The 15061-nt window shown below is 43.1% G+C and overlaps 1 protein-coding gene across 1 annotated transcript; it reads left to right on the top strand.

Moving 5' to 3' along the window:
• Nucleotides 1–5590: 5590 nt before the first annotated feature.
• On the top strand, nt 5591–11934 carry LOC149317914 (receptor-transporting protein 3-like). The gene is made up of 2 exons (XM_089507509.1): nt 5591–5828; nt 9609–11934. The coding sequence occupies exons 1-2, from the start codon at nt 5689–5691 to the stop codon at nt 10099–10101; spliced, it is 633 nt and encodes a 210-aa protein (XP_089363635.1). The 5' UTR covers nt 5591–5688; the 3' UTR covers nt 10102–11934.
• The last annotated feature ends 3127 nt before the right edge of the window (nt 11935–15061 follow it).

The raw sequence follows: 15061 nt of genomic DNA, 5'->3' as shown, positions 1-15061 counted from the left end.
CAAGCCCCCCCCCCCCACAGATGGCTATCCAATCTGTTTTAAAAAAAAAAAACCAAAGAAGGAGGCTCCACCACACCGTACTCCAAGGCAGCATCTTCCACTATCAAACAGCTCTTCTCATCAGGTAGTTCTCCCTAATGATGAAGTGGAATATTTTTGTCCTATAGACTCCTTTGCTCCATGTCCTGGTCTCTGGAGCAGCAGAAAAAAGCTTGCTCCAAATTCAGTATGACATCCCTTCAAATATTTAGTCATGGTAATCATGTCACCCCTTGACCTTTGATTGTACTTTGATTGTGCCTTCCTGCATTGCAGAATGGGGTTGAACTGGATGATCCTTGGTGTCTTCTCCAACTCTATGAGTCTATGGTTCTATGACACCAGTTGGAGCTACAAGGAACTGTTAGGTCAGGAAGTTCCCACATTCTCCTCTTCAGCATTCACATTCCCCCTTCTCATGTATCACATTGAGAAAGGGTATGGTTCTTGTGCAAGAATGGCAATAGGCCTGTGTTCATGAGTGTGGCTCACATTCAGTGTTGCCAATTTCGCGACTTTCACGCGAAAACGGGGACTTTTCAGAGCTTTTCGTGTGATTTTCACGCCTGGCTCTTTTTCAGTGCCTTTTTGGCGACTTTGGCCCATTTCAGCTCCAGCCTGAGATGGCTGCAGAGCAACCAACCCTTTGAAGTGTAACAGTTTTCAGCCAAGAGGGCTGGAGAAAAAACTCTCTCTCTCTCTCTCTCTCCCTCTGAGAGCCAGGACAGAGCAAGCCCAACCAACCCCAACTGTTTGGAGGAATAGTTCAGCCAATCAGAGAGAGGACAGTGATTGCCCCCCCCCCCCTCAGGCATTCTCAGGCTCCAGGGGCAAAAGTGCTGGAGAGAGGCAGGGAGTGAGGGATCTTGGCTGGCTTCATCCCAATTGCCTTGCATTTTCAAATAAGAAATAAGTTTTAAGGCACACAAAGGCAATACTTGATCATGGTATCATGGCTTGATGTTGTGGACTTCTGTGTGTGCCTGAGAGTGACATTTGGATTTCTGAATTCCTGAGCTTGGGCAGAGTGCCCCAAGCCTACCTCTCAGGGTCGTTGTTGTACTGTGAGGTGGACCATTTGGGTTGTGTGATGTTAATGCGATGTCCCTGAGTGTGTGTGTGTGTTAGTGATTAAATGTGCCTCTGAGCATGGGCAGAGCACCTGGTCAGTTGGCATCCCTACCCTGTCTTCCAAGAATTTTGTTTTGTGACTCTCTTTTCGTTCCCTTTTCCATTGCCATCCATACTGCAGAAATAATCCAGTTTGGCACTGCTTCTAACTGCAAGGCTCCCTGTGATGATGGGATTCTGGGCACAACAAACCACCAAGCCCAGAATTTCATGCATGGAGCCCTGGCTGCCGGTAAAATCAGTGTCTCAACATGTCACAACAAACTACAATTCCCAGGATTCCCTGGTTTGAGAAGGGAATTGCCTCCACACTTCCAGATCACAGACCCAGAGAATGAGTCTACAGGATATCAGTGTTGCCAATTTAAGATTCCCTAGCACTGAGCCATGGCAATTAAAAGGGTGTCAAACTGGATTTATTTCTGCAGTGCGGTTGCAGCCGAACACATTTCTATTTGGCACAAAGCTTCCTGAACCCCCTTCATGTCAAAATAAAGATCTTAAAAGGACTGAAAGATTCTTTGTTTGGTTCAATGGTGATTTTGAGAGTTGAAATAAGTTACAGTTATTTTTATTCAATTATGTTTACGTTTATTTGCAAAACATCTGCCATTTTAACATTATGGGAATTTTCCGGGAATTGTGGCTGAATATTCCGTGGGATCTGGGGGGATTCAGCAGGTTTTGGACAAATATTTCCGGGAATTATCTCCGAGGCTTGTTGGCAACACTGCTCACATTACATAAAGCACCCAGTCAGATGCATTTGCTTTTATTTTGGAGGACAGGGCTCTTTACCTAGAACAGCTCCTTTAAAGTTCAGAGTGCATCCACTACTCCCCATTGACATGGGGTCATCGGCCAGCACAGGTCTAGTGAAAAGCCTCAGTAGCATGTGGCAAAACAGTAACTGTACACCAGGCCCTTGGTATCCTCCAGTGGAATCACAATGAGGTGCAAGGGGGTGAACACACCAAGTGACATCCTAAGGGGAGGGGGGTGACATCTCTGCTTCCCCCAACATCTGCCTTTGGGCAGAAGCAGACTGTGGCATTCACCTGTGTGCCATTAAAATGTTGAAGCGATTGGTTGAGTGGGGTGAGGCTCAGTGGAAAGAGCAAGGAGAGGGCCCAGGGGTTTTTTAATTAAAATTTCAAATCTCAACAAATAATATAATAATATAATATAAAATTAATATAATAATACTTTTTAAAATATTTAAAAATTTTCTTTAAAAACATCACATTTTATCAAATTTTTGTTTTAACCATCTGAAATGATGTATATGTAGATACATTTGGGCTGTGCACATGATATTGTAATTTAATGGTATAAATTTAACTTGTGTTTGTCACAACTGTTGAGATTACATATAGTGATATATGGGATTATGATTTACAAGTAACATTAGTACAAAAAGCATTTCTGTATAGTGTGGTAGGGTAGGAGGTCAATTGACAGGGTGGCACCATGAACTGCCACACTGGGTGACACCAACCCTAGTGATGCCCCTGGTATCCTCTGGGGTTTGGTTCCAGGACCCCTATGGATACCAAAATCTGTGGATGCTCAGGTCCCATAAAATACAATGGTGTAATAAAATGGTGTTCCTTATATAAAATGGCAACATCAAGGTTTGCTTTTTGGAATTTATAATTTGTTTGAATATTTTCAAGCTGTGGGTGGTTGAATCCATGGATAAGGAATCTGTGGATATGGATGGCCAATTGTACTTCTGCAGATAGAGGCAAGGAGGCAGGAAGTATCTCAAGCAGCAAATATTTTGAGTCAGCCTTGCAAGCCCACCATTCTTCCTTATAAATATTGTCTTCTGAGTCTCATTTCCCTTTTATATACACACTGCCACCTTTCCAGGTGAAGCAGTGGCATCAGTGGTGTCACGGGGGGGGGGGGGGTGAGGACCACATCAGATGATAACCTAAGGGGAGTGACACCACTGTTCCTGAAACATCTAATTTTGGGCAGAAATGGGTGTGTCATTTGCATCATGTGTCCCATTAAAATGCTAAAGAGTGGGGTGAGGCTCAGTGGAAGGAAAAAGGAGAGGTCCCAAGGCGTCTTTCTTTTAAAAAATAAAAAAATGGTACAAAAAACATAAATATTCTGTATAATGTGGGATAGGAGGTGGTCGATGGGGAGAGACATCATGAGTTACCACACCGGGTGACGCCAACCTGGTGACGCCATTGCTGTAAACTGAAACAAACTATTTAAAAAAAAACATTTTAGGATAGAATTGCAAAGTTTAACAATATCACAACCTCCTTAGCACTTGATGCTTCCACAGAAACTTTGGAAGGAGACTGACCCAGAGCTTAGGAAAAATTAGTTTTTTGGATTGCCACCAGCAAAAGACAGAAGCAGTTGCTTGGTTAGATCACAGGAAATGGGCCAAATTTCCAAAGATGGTGCAAAGCGTTTGCCAGTCATCCAGGAGGGCCGGATGCCAGCTAGGATATCCTGAGAGCTATGATCTGAAAAAGTGATTTTTGGACTCTTGGTCCATCTGACAACAGCTCTCCAGAGTCTAAGGCACAGAAATCTCTTTTCTTTTTCCTTAGCTACTGCCTGATCCATTTAACTGGAAGTGTCAACATTTGAACCCAGAACCTTCTATTTCTGTTTGAAAGGCATGCTGTGACAGGTCTCCCCCAGCCCCCTCTGGTCCTTTTTCAGAAATATGCCTGAGCAATGGACCACAATCAGACACAATGAAACTAACCCTCAAACTCATAGCACATTCTTGTTTAAGTAGAATGGCAGCTGGTAGTTTCCACATCTGCAGGGTCTTCATTCCAAAGGCATTATCCAAAAGGACTGACTCCATCTCTATTCCCTACTGGAAAGGGCAAGATTCAGCCCCTGCCTCTCCTCTCCTTGCTGCTGAATTAACTGAGAGCAAACTACTGTACCTCTTTCTTGTATCCTGTTTGCAGCAGTTGAAATAAGCTGAGGACAAAAGAGGAAGTGAATGGAGGAGAGAGAGAAGCCAGGATATTTTAAAAGCAGCTGAAAAGTAAGGAGGCAGAGGATTAGTTGGGGCTGTCCTTGTCAAATCAGGGCAGTTTGAAGTTGTGCAATTCCAATTCTTGATAGCCCAGTAAAGCCATACATAACCCCACAGGCAGGAAGCAGCCACAATTTGTGCAATTATGGGTAGTTGTCAACAAGCCTCGAAGATATCCCCCAGCATGTTTTACCAAAATCCCCGGAATTCCCCAATATTACCCAGAATATTAAGTCAAAATCCCCAGAAAGTTCCCGTAATGTTAATATGGCGGATCTTTTGCAAATAAACGTAACCCTAATTGAATAAAAATAATTGTAACTTATTTCAACTCTCTAAATTACCATTCAACCAAAGAATCTTTCAGTCCTTCTAATACTTTTAAGGTATTTATTTTGACATGAAGGGGGTCCAGGAAGGTTTGTGCCAAATAGAAACTTTTTAGGCTGTGACCACACTGCAGAAATAATCCAGTTTGACACCCCTTTAGCTGCCCTGGCTCAGTGCTAGGGAACCCTGGGAACTGTAGTTTTGTGAGACACTGAGCCTTCTCTGTCAGAAGGTGCCACAACAAACTACAATCCCCAGGATTCCCTAGCACTGAGCCAGGAGAGTTAAAGTGGTCTCAAACTGGATTATTTCTGCAGTGTGTTTTGGACCTTCGTTATTAAAAACGCTCAAGGTCCAATCCATACTGCAGAAATAATCCAGTTTGAGACTGCTTTAACTGCCCTGGCTCAGTGCTAGGGAATCTTGGGGATTGTAGTTTTGTGAGAAAGAGCTCTGGTGCCACAATGAACTACAATTCCCATGTATCTGAGGAAGTACGCTTAAGCCTAGGAAAGCTCATGCTGCCAACTTTTCTTTCAGTGAGTCTCAAAGGTGCTACAAGATCTATCTCTCCATCATCATCATCACCGTTGTTATTATCATTATTAAATTCAAATGCAGCTGAAGAAGTGGACTTAAGTTGGCAGCACTGATATGCTGTAGACTCTTCTCTGGGGCTGAGCTTTTCCTGAGGGCGGGGGGGGGGACCACCCTCCTCTCTGATTGGCTGAAAGCGGTGAGTGTGACTCCAAAGAGGACTGCTTGCTCTGGCAGCCTCTGGCTCTCGGGGCCAGAGCTGAAAAGTCCCTAGATCTTCCCGAAATAGAGCCAGACACAGATATCAAACGGAAAGCACAATTTCCATGTAAAACTCCCAAAGTTGGCAACACTGGTGGTTATAATAAAGAGGAAGGAACTCTGTGTTTTGAAAAGGCCGCGCCCACTTCTTCCCTTTGGTTCTTTTTATTGCCAACCTTCCCTTCTCCAGTGTTTGTCTGGTCTTGAAACACAACAGATCACCTAGAAACAGGCAAAGGCCAGTGTCAACAGGAGAAAAGGACACACCTGGCTCTGAGCTGACTGAGCCATCCCTTTTGGTGCAACTTACAAAGCTGTAGTTCATTTAAACAGCTGTGCATTTGAAAGGAGAACTTGCTGAGATGCCAAACTGGACGGTCGAGTTTACGAAGAAGATGGCAGCCCAGAAGCCATGGGACAAGTGGATTTTGACTGAAGAGCTAGAAAGCAGGCAGTTACAATTTGGGTGGCACACATATGTGCAGAAACACCTGTTTGCCAGGTGAGGTAAAATAGGTAACTCATTATTATTAGTCTTCACTATTTTATTCATGCATATCCAACCTTTTTCCAAATACTGGGATGCAAGCTGGCTTACAGCACATTGAAACAAATAACAGGTTGGTGGGTGAGTGTGTATATAGATTATATATATAGGGTTGTGTGCCTACAAATTGTTTCTTATAGAATCATAGAGTTAGAAGAGACCTCAAGGGCCATCCAGTCCAACCCCATTCTGCCATGCAGGAAATCTCAATTAAAGCATCCCTGACAGATAGCCATCCAGCCTCTGCTTAAAGACCTCCAAGGAAGGAGACTCCACTACACTCCAAGGGAGTTTGTTCCACTGTCAAACAGCCCTTACTGTCAGGAAGTTCCTCCTGATGTTGAGCTGGAATCTCTTTGCCTGTAGCTTGGATCCATTGTTCTGGGTCCTGTTCTCTGGAGCAGCAGAAAACAAGCTTGCTCCCTCCTCAATAGAACATCCCTTCAAGTATTTAAACAGGGCCATCATATCACCTCGTAACCTTCTTGTCTCCAGGCTAAACATCCCCAGCTCCCTAAGCTGTTCCTCATAGGACATGGTTTCCAGACCCTTCACCATTTTGGTCGCCCTCCTTTGGACACGCTCCAGTTTCTCAATGTCCTTTTTGAATTGTGGTGCCCAGAACTGGGCACAATATTCCAGGTGGGGCCTGACCAAAGCAGAATACAGTGGCACTATTACTTCTCTTGATCTAGACACTATACTTCTATTGATGCAGCCTAAAATTGCATTGGCCTTTTTAGCTGCCACATCGCACTGTTGACTCATGTTCAACTTGTGGTCTACTTGGACTGCTGTGCATCTGAAAGGAGGACCTGCTGATATACCAAAGTGGACGGTTCTAACTTATAGCAACCTTAAGGTGAACCCTGTCATGAGGTTTTCTGAAGCTGAGAGTATGTGACTCGGCCAAGGCCACCCAGTGGGTTCCCATGGCCAAGCTGGGAATCAAACCCTGATTTCCAGAGTTGTCACCTAGCGCTCAAGCACTACACCGTAATGCATAGATTAACAACTATCTAATCTAGGAACGGCCAAAATCAATAGGAGGGACCTAGGAGACTAGTTGAAGGTGCCTCCCCACAAAAAAAGGAAAAAAGATGAAATTGTTTCTGATTCAGTCATGACTGGGCAGAGATCAACCCATTTGGAATCAAAGGCAGCCCAGTTTCCTTCAAAATCATGGACCCTCTAACATTTCCTACCACTGCTCTAAATGGCCTTGATCCAGTGGTGTCACGAGGAGGTGCAGGGAGTGCAAATTGCACTGGGTGACACCAGATACAGTAGTAGGAAGGCATCCTATGTTCCCACCCCCAGAAGGAAAGTAGGGACTCTTCCTGGGGTACCACTCCCCATTGCAGGAACAAGAATGGGGGTGAAGCCATGGAGCTTTCTCGCTTCATGCTGCACCTCCCAATCTGCTTGGCTCGTTTCTGCCAATGATGTTGGCATCACCCTCCATTGAGCTTCTCCCATCCCACACCATGCAGAATCCTTAATACAGTGTGCCCACATGATACGCAGGCTTGCCTTATGCGGCTTTCAGCATATGCTGAAAGCCGCACCGGAAGAAGGCTCTGCTTGTCCTGGAAGAAACTTCTGCTTTCTTTGAGAGTGGAGATCTTTTGTAATTAAAAAACTGTTCTTGCTCACAGAGATATCCTGTCTTTGCTGTCTTGGCTGGGAGGGCAGTGGTGCCAGGATACTGGATTCCATCCCATCTCCATCCCCATCCCAGGAGGCTGATGGAGGTGACACCATGAGTTACTGCACTGGGTGACACCAGCCCTAGGAATGCCACTGCCTTGGTCACAGATATCACCTAAATGTTAGGAAGAACTTTTTTTATTGGAATTGCTGTTAGAGATGGAATGGACTGATGGAGTGGTGGATTCTCCTTCTTTCGAGATTTTTAAACAGAGGTTGGATGGGCAACTTTAGCTGTGTTTCCTGCATGGCAGGGAGTTGGACTAGCTGGCCCTTGTGGTCCCTTCCAACTCTATGGCATTTATCAGACGAGGTTTCTGCAGGGGCTTCTGCAGATTGGGCCATTCGCATTGACGTGATAATGAGAATATATTTTCATACCTGGTCGCTGTTACGTTACCCTTCCAAACTGGGGGGGAATCGAATTGAAGGAAGTCACGTAATGCGGATTCAAAGGAAAGAGGAGTGAGTGCAAATGGTAGTTCCACACCGGTGCATAACATGGGGGTTCCAGCAATTCGAATTGGGACCCTTGTGCATGCCCAGTGGGGCCCTGAAGGCATCCTGAACCTTTGCATTTCCGGGGCTAAGAAGGGAGCCTGCCTCCACTTTCATGCGAATGTTAGCCTCACATCAGTGACAGCTTCCCCATTTTTCTTTCTCCCTTCTAGTTTCCCATCCCTGGCAGCGAAATTCAATGTCAGAGCCCCATCCTCCTGTCATTCAGTTGCCTTCTCTTAGGTTGCATCCACACTGGAGAGATAATCCAGTTTAACTCCAGTTTAACTGTCCTGGCTCAATGCTATGGAATTCTGGGAGTTCCCTCCTTGCCTTTGTAGCAGTTGCCTTCTCTTATCATGATCGGGGCAAATCCAGGGAGGGATAGAGGTCAGAGCATTCCCTCCCCTTCATCCAAGAGTGAGAAGGAGGAGGAGGAGGAGAGGAAAGAGCCAAAGGTGGAATGCAAAAAAGGGAAATGTGACAGGAGGCAAAAAGGGGGTGACTGACGGGGTCAATTCAGGCCAGGTCAGGGGAGCACAGCAAAGCAAGGCTCTGGTCTCCAGCAGGGACCTTTCCCTTTGGTTTTTAATTTTTTTTTAATTATTTTTCTCTGTCAATGCTCATATTTTTTGCAACGGGTAGATCTATATTTAGATAGAATGTGGCTAGCTGCTTGGAATCAATTGCTGCAATGCAATCCGAAGGAATGTTGCAATCCGAATGTTAAAAATGTTTCTCTGTCCAATTTGGCAAATTGGCAAATTGATACAGTTTTTGCTATTGTCTCTAAGGAAATTGGGGGGGAGCCTAGGGAAAGAAAAAAAATGCATCCTTTTCTGGCATTCAGAGGTGAGGAATTATTATTATTACTACTATTATTATTACCTGTGTATGAGGCATTCTGGGGTGGCAAGGGAGGGGGGGCAGGATACAGAGATGGCACTAGCTTGCATTTTGGGATTGAACATGGGGCCAAGGGCAGATCATAACCTGCACTGACCCAAATGACCACAACACAAACACACACACACACCAGAGATTTTAAATCTGATGACAGAATCTGCACATCCTGGCGTCTGGCTCTAAAGGAGGGGGAAGCAGACTTCCAATGCCCAATGAGTGCTGCAAGCGTCACCTCCTGGAACTTAAGAGCCTTTATTATTGTTGTTGTTGTTATTATTAGTGTTATTGGGATTCCACACCAGACCAATTCGCAGTGAGATCGTACAGAGCCCCAATGCGATTCCCGTCAATCCCCTTATTTAGCGAACTGGCCAAAACACGCCAAAATGAGGAGCCAGTTCGGAAGTCCCACGGAAGCCCCACAGATGGGGCTCCCATTGAAATCAACCAGGTATGGAAATACATTCTGGATAACATGTCATTTCAAATTGCCCAATCCGCAGAAGCCCCAGATCTGGGCTGCATAAACCCTGTCTGATAAACGCCTATGATTCTATTACCATTTTCCTCCATTTCAGATTCCCATGAATGATGAGTACAAATGTTTTTTCCTCATATCAGCTTCAAGTGTTCCAGTTGCTCCCATTCCTGGAAATCATCACAAGTCGTTATCGTCTTCTACATGCGGCTGACCCGAAATATCTTGGGCCAAGTACGAATGAAAATATACCGACAGAAATGCCGTGTATGTGGGAATATCAAGTACGAGGAGCCTTCTTTCCGTGATGACACCGTTCAGTTCGTCCTCCACAATCTGGTGCAAAAGATCCTTGAGAAATGTTATGGAGAAGTCAGCCGAACCGCTCCCATGCGTGAACCTCTTGCTGAAGGTTTTCTGGAAGGCCCCCATGAAAGGAAGAACTGTGAGGCATGTAAAGATGGGTGGTGCATGGAAAAAACACCCTTGATTCTGGAAAGCCGTGTGATGCCAGCCTCCGTTGTTCAGCCTAGTGAGCAGGTGGGAAGCTCCTGGAGTTCTTCAGAAATGGCTTGTTTGCTGGTTGCAGTGATCATTCTGGTGATTATTGCTTTCCTACCTGACTCCATCAAGTAGGAAATAAAGGATTTCATTTATTCTGTTTTATTCCATTTGGAATAAAGCATGCTGTATCTTTCAACAGTTTTTTCTCTTCTCTCACTATAGCATCAGATGAGGAAGTTTCTCAGGGCACAAACTTTATTTTAATACTCAGTTTGATTTTATATAGTTGCTGAATTTTTTATTCTTGGCTGGGTTTCATTGGGCCTAAACTCAATGGTTAACCCCAACCTGAGCAGACCCACTGAGGATGCAACTACACTGTAAAATAGTGAAGTTTGATACCACCTTAAGTGCTGTGAAATCCTGGGATTTGTAGTTTTAGGAGACACCAGCACTCTTTAGCAGAGAAGGGTAAAGACCTTGTTAAGCTACAAATCCCAGGATGCCATAGCTACAGAAAGCGCTGTCAAGCAAGTGCAGAATGGGGGGACTTTCATGGCCCCTGTATGTCCTCTAAACTAGTGAATACATAGGGACTGTAAATACAAACCATCATGAAGGCATAACTCTAGGTTCATAACTTGTTCAGTGAATTCCAGCCATGTTTATCATTGTGCTTGTAATGGATGCTGGTAGATGTAGCAATGACCAGGATAGGTTATTATCTTGCTTGAATGCTTGTAAGACTATCCACAGATCTTATATTTAATATGTTAATATCCCCAATGTTTAATTATGGAGATGCCTGCTGAGGAAATGCAGATGATATGAAAGTTCAGTTCCTTATGACTTTATGATGCCAAACATGTAATGTATATTATGAAAGTATACAAAGGGATCTTGTAGCACCTGTGAGATTAACTGTGTGAAAGAAGTTCCAGCATAAGCTTCCATAGGAATTTATCACGCGGGACAAATCCCATGCAGAAACTAAATTTAAACTGAAAACAACCTGCATTTGTGGGTTGTTTCTCAGACAACGTTCAGGGTTAACCCAAACAGAAAGTTGAAAAACTCGCATTTGTAGGATGTTTTTCAGACGACATTTGCATGAAAGAGAAATAATGCAAAAATAGTCTGAATGCAAAGTCGTCAAAACCAGCTCCTTTTTACTTTCGCTATATTCCGAAAGTACAAAAGAACTTTCCATTTGGATTATTTTTGTGTTATTTCACTTTCACTCCAACGCATCTGACAAACAACATTCACATTTTTAAATCTCATTTCTGCACGGGTTTTCACCAATTTGTCCTCTGTGTGATAAACTCCATAGACTGGTCTATTTCCTCAGATGCATGGAGTGAATGGTTGCCCAGAAAGGACCTTTATAATCAGATTATATAACGCATCATAGAAATGCAAAACTTGTATGCAATATATTCACAAACTCCAATCCATCCAAGTGGGTTGGACAAAGACAATGGCTTCCTGGTACACTATACATTCTATAACACTGGTTAACATCCCAGTCTCTTGAGGATGCTCTTGGACAGTTTATCACATCTCTTTTTGGTTCCCAGCCTGCACACACCATTCTCATTCATACAATCCTATTATAAAGATGCTTACTAGGCACCAGTACACTCCATGCATCTGAAAAACTAGACCAAACCTATGAAAGCTTATACTACAACATCTTTCACACAGTTAGTCTCAAAGGTGCTACAGATCCCTTTGCATACTGATCTTCCATACTAACACAGCTATGTCTCTTAATTCAGTCATGAAAGTAATGTGCCCAGACTGAAAAATCTATCTTTCTCTCTAAAGAGATCATATATTTGTATACCTAAGACTGCAAATAATAAAATTGCCCAAAAGAATAACAGAGAGTCCATTGGTTTGGTTAAAAAAATGTATAAATATTTGTTAAAATTGGAAATGGAAAATAAACAAGTAAAAGAATGTGTGATAAAGTGGGCCACAAATATAAGACATTTGCTTTCTGATGGTTCAATGTATACAAAATTCATTTCCTGCACAAAATTATTAAAAATATTGCATAAAATGACCCTCAAGCTATGTGTATGAGGTATATGTGAAAAATGAATGAATTTTGTGTTTAGATAGCTCCACAATCTCTCATTACATACATATCTGCAAATACAGGTATTCCAAAATCCCCCCAAAAAGATCTGGAATGCAAAACAATTCTGGTCCCAAGCATTTCGGATAAGGGAGGGTCAGCATGTTAAAGATGAATTAAAGAAACACTTGGATGTCAACTTGTCTTTCTTTATATGCTTTGTGATATATTTTCCTTTTTTCTGTCTTCCCTGTTTTCTTTTATTTCGTTATAATTTTGGTAGTTTTTATAGTATGTAGACCAATTTAATAAAAATTTAATAAAAGAGTTGAAACAAACAGGGGGGGGGAGAGAATAACAGAGATCCAGCTTATTCTCCCATACTATCCTTGAAATTCCAGTACTTAGGAGTAGTTGTGTGAAGAGTTGACACTCACTATGCCTGTTCGGACTTTACAATGGTCCATGCGTTTAGAGCCCAGGTGACCAGATAATGATAAAAGGACTGCCAAACAGATACAAATGAGTTGATATAGCAGTGAAATCTCAATCTGTCAGTCTAAAGAGATAGTGGTGGGGAACTACGTCCATTTCAAGAAGCCCTGGCTTTCAGCCTAGATCTGGAAAATAACACACCATGGAGAGACTGCATCTTGGTAAAGGTCAGTTCAGAAAGCACAGTGTCATGTTCGGGTGGAAACATCTTGTCTTTGTAAAATGTTGTGTTTTTGGTAACCTTCTCTACCACACAATGGAGAGAATGCATCTCAACAGAGGTCCTTCCATCCATCAGATACCTCCCTTCCCTTCCATACTATGCAGTTCTGAAAGCACAGCATTTTGTTTCGGTGGAAACATTTTGGTCTTTGTAAAATGTTGTGTTGTTTATAGTCTCCTTTGCCACACAGTGGAGGGACTGCATCTCTACAGAGGTCCTTCTAGCCACCAATACCTCCCTTCACTTCCCTACTATGCTGTTCTGAAAGCACAGTGTCGTGTTTCGGTGGAAACATTTTGTCTTTGTAAAATGTTGTGTTGTTTGTATTTTCTTCAAAATGGGGTTGTCATGTTCCAGAGCTCCAGAGGGCCACAAGGTATCATCACAGCCACCATTTAGGGGACCTGGATCTAATAGCATAACAAAGGGGTTTTTGCAAAACCCTTTATAAGTTGTTTTGTTTTGTTTTGAATTTTAGACTACAGATGTATCCACACTGCAGAAATAAAATGGTTTGCCCTGACTCTATCCTATAGAATCCTGGGATCTGTAGTTTGATGAGGCACCAGATCCCTTCGGCAGATCAGGCTGAATACTTCGGCAGACTACAAGGTTTCTACAACACAGAGCCATGATGGTTAAAGTGGTGCTAAACTGCTTTATTTCTGCAGTGTGGGAGAACTGTATGTCATCCATGATAATATCCCTCAAACATGAAATGGCATTAAAGTCATGTTGAATATTAATGTCCACAGTCATAACATTATTTACTCCAGCAGTCCCAGTGTGGCAGGGACAGTCCCACTCTCTCAGCCGTAGAGGAAGGCAATGTTAAACCTCTTCTGAGGAAGTCTTACTAAGCCTGGCCTAGTGATTTGAGTGTTGGACTATGACTCTGGGAGACCCAGCTCAGTCATGGAAACCCACTGGTTGACCTTGGACAAGTCACACTCTCTCAGCCTCAGAGGAAGGCAATGGCAAACCTCTTCTGAACAAATCCGATAAGAAAACCCCACGATTCTTCCAGTCTTCTTCTATTCTTCTGTATACATGATTATACACACAGCATTTCATTGTATGTAGAGAGATCTTGTAGCACCTTTGAGATTAACTGAAAGAATGATATTGGCAGCATGAGCTTTCAGTTAGTCTCTATGTACTGATTCTACAGACTAACATGCCAGTATCTTTGAATTCATTTCACCATATGAAATTATTGTTGAGAGAAATATCGAGGTAATTATTTCACACAGTATCCATTGCTTGTATATGTCAAACTGGTTTCTTACCTCACATTTCCCACTTACATATAATCTGATTTTAATATTAGACAGGAGCACAAACTGTTGTCTAATCTGCTTAAAAAGTGTTCTGACCATTATTGCACTGTTTGGCTATTATCTTTTTTTTAAATATTATTTTCTTGCATTGTTTTTCTCCCTCAGATTCTATAAAACTCAAACACTATTTTTCCTTTTAAAAAAAGGAAACTCCATGATACATTTACTATCAGGTTGCCATAAGCCAGAAAATACATGAAGCCACACAACAGCAGATGACTTAATAGATACCCCAATAAACGGCTTTCTGATCCTTCTGAGAAGCTGCTAGAGAGTCCATTTTAGTTCAAGTCAGCATTTTCCACTGCATCCGCAGCAGTTGCTCTCTGACAGCACCTAGCATTCAGAATTACTCAGCTGCACTCAACAGCTTGCGAAAGCAGACCTGTGGGTGAAGAACAAAGATCAAAAGGCATGCAGATAAGTATGTACTTCATATTGTACATAATGGCCTGTTACAGACAGCCAAAATAAAGCTGCTTCGAGTCACAGTGGAGCTATGGTGTTTCAATGATGTATGCATCCTAAGAGTCCAGAAGCCACACCAAAGCCACACTCCAGTCCTTAGGGCTGGAGCATGGCTTTGGTGTGACTTCTGGACTCTCAGGACGCATGCATCATTGAAACACCATACCTCCACTGTGACTCGAAGCAGTTTTATTTTGGCTGTCTGTAATAGGCCAAAGTGTTTCATAAAATGATAGAGCTGCAAGGTTACCTGAGGGTCACCCTTTCCAACCCTCTGCCTCCACAGCTAAAGCATTCCTGAGAGATGGCCCTCCAACCTCTGTATGAAAACCTCCAAGAGTTGAGAGTCCTCCACCTTCCAAAGATGGTCCATTCCACCATCAAACAGCTGCTAGTGCCGCATCAAGATACTCTTCCTAATGTTTAGTTGGAATCTCCTTTTCTGGAGTAGCAGAAAATAAACTCACTCCACCTTCCATC

This window comes from Sceloporus occidentalis, unplaced genomic scaffold (genome assembly GCF_023333645.1).
Source record: "Sceloporus occidentalis isolate IW3139 unplaced genomic scaffold, rSceOcc1.0.p SCAF_2, whole genome shotgun sequence".
NCBI classification, from domain to species: Eukaryota; Metazoa; Chordata; class Lepidosauria; order Squamata; family Phrynosomatidae; genus Sceloporus; species Sceloporus occidentalis.
The sequence above is the reverse complement of the archived record's forward strand: the minus strand, read 5'-3'. Positions and strand labels throughout refer to the sequence as shown.

What these genes read in the sequence shown, in the direction of transcription:
- LOC149317914 (XM_089507509.1), top strand. Translation starts at nt 5,689, where the DNA reads ATGCCAAACTGGACGGTCGAGTTTACGAAGAAGATGGCAGCCCAGAAG. An exon ending in CAGAAACACCTGTTTGCCAG is followed by an intron (nt 5,829 to 9,608) that starts GTGAGGTAAAAT and finishes TCCTCATATCAG; the next exon opens with CTTCAAGTGTTCCAGTTGCT.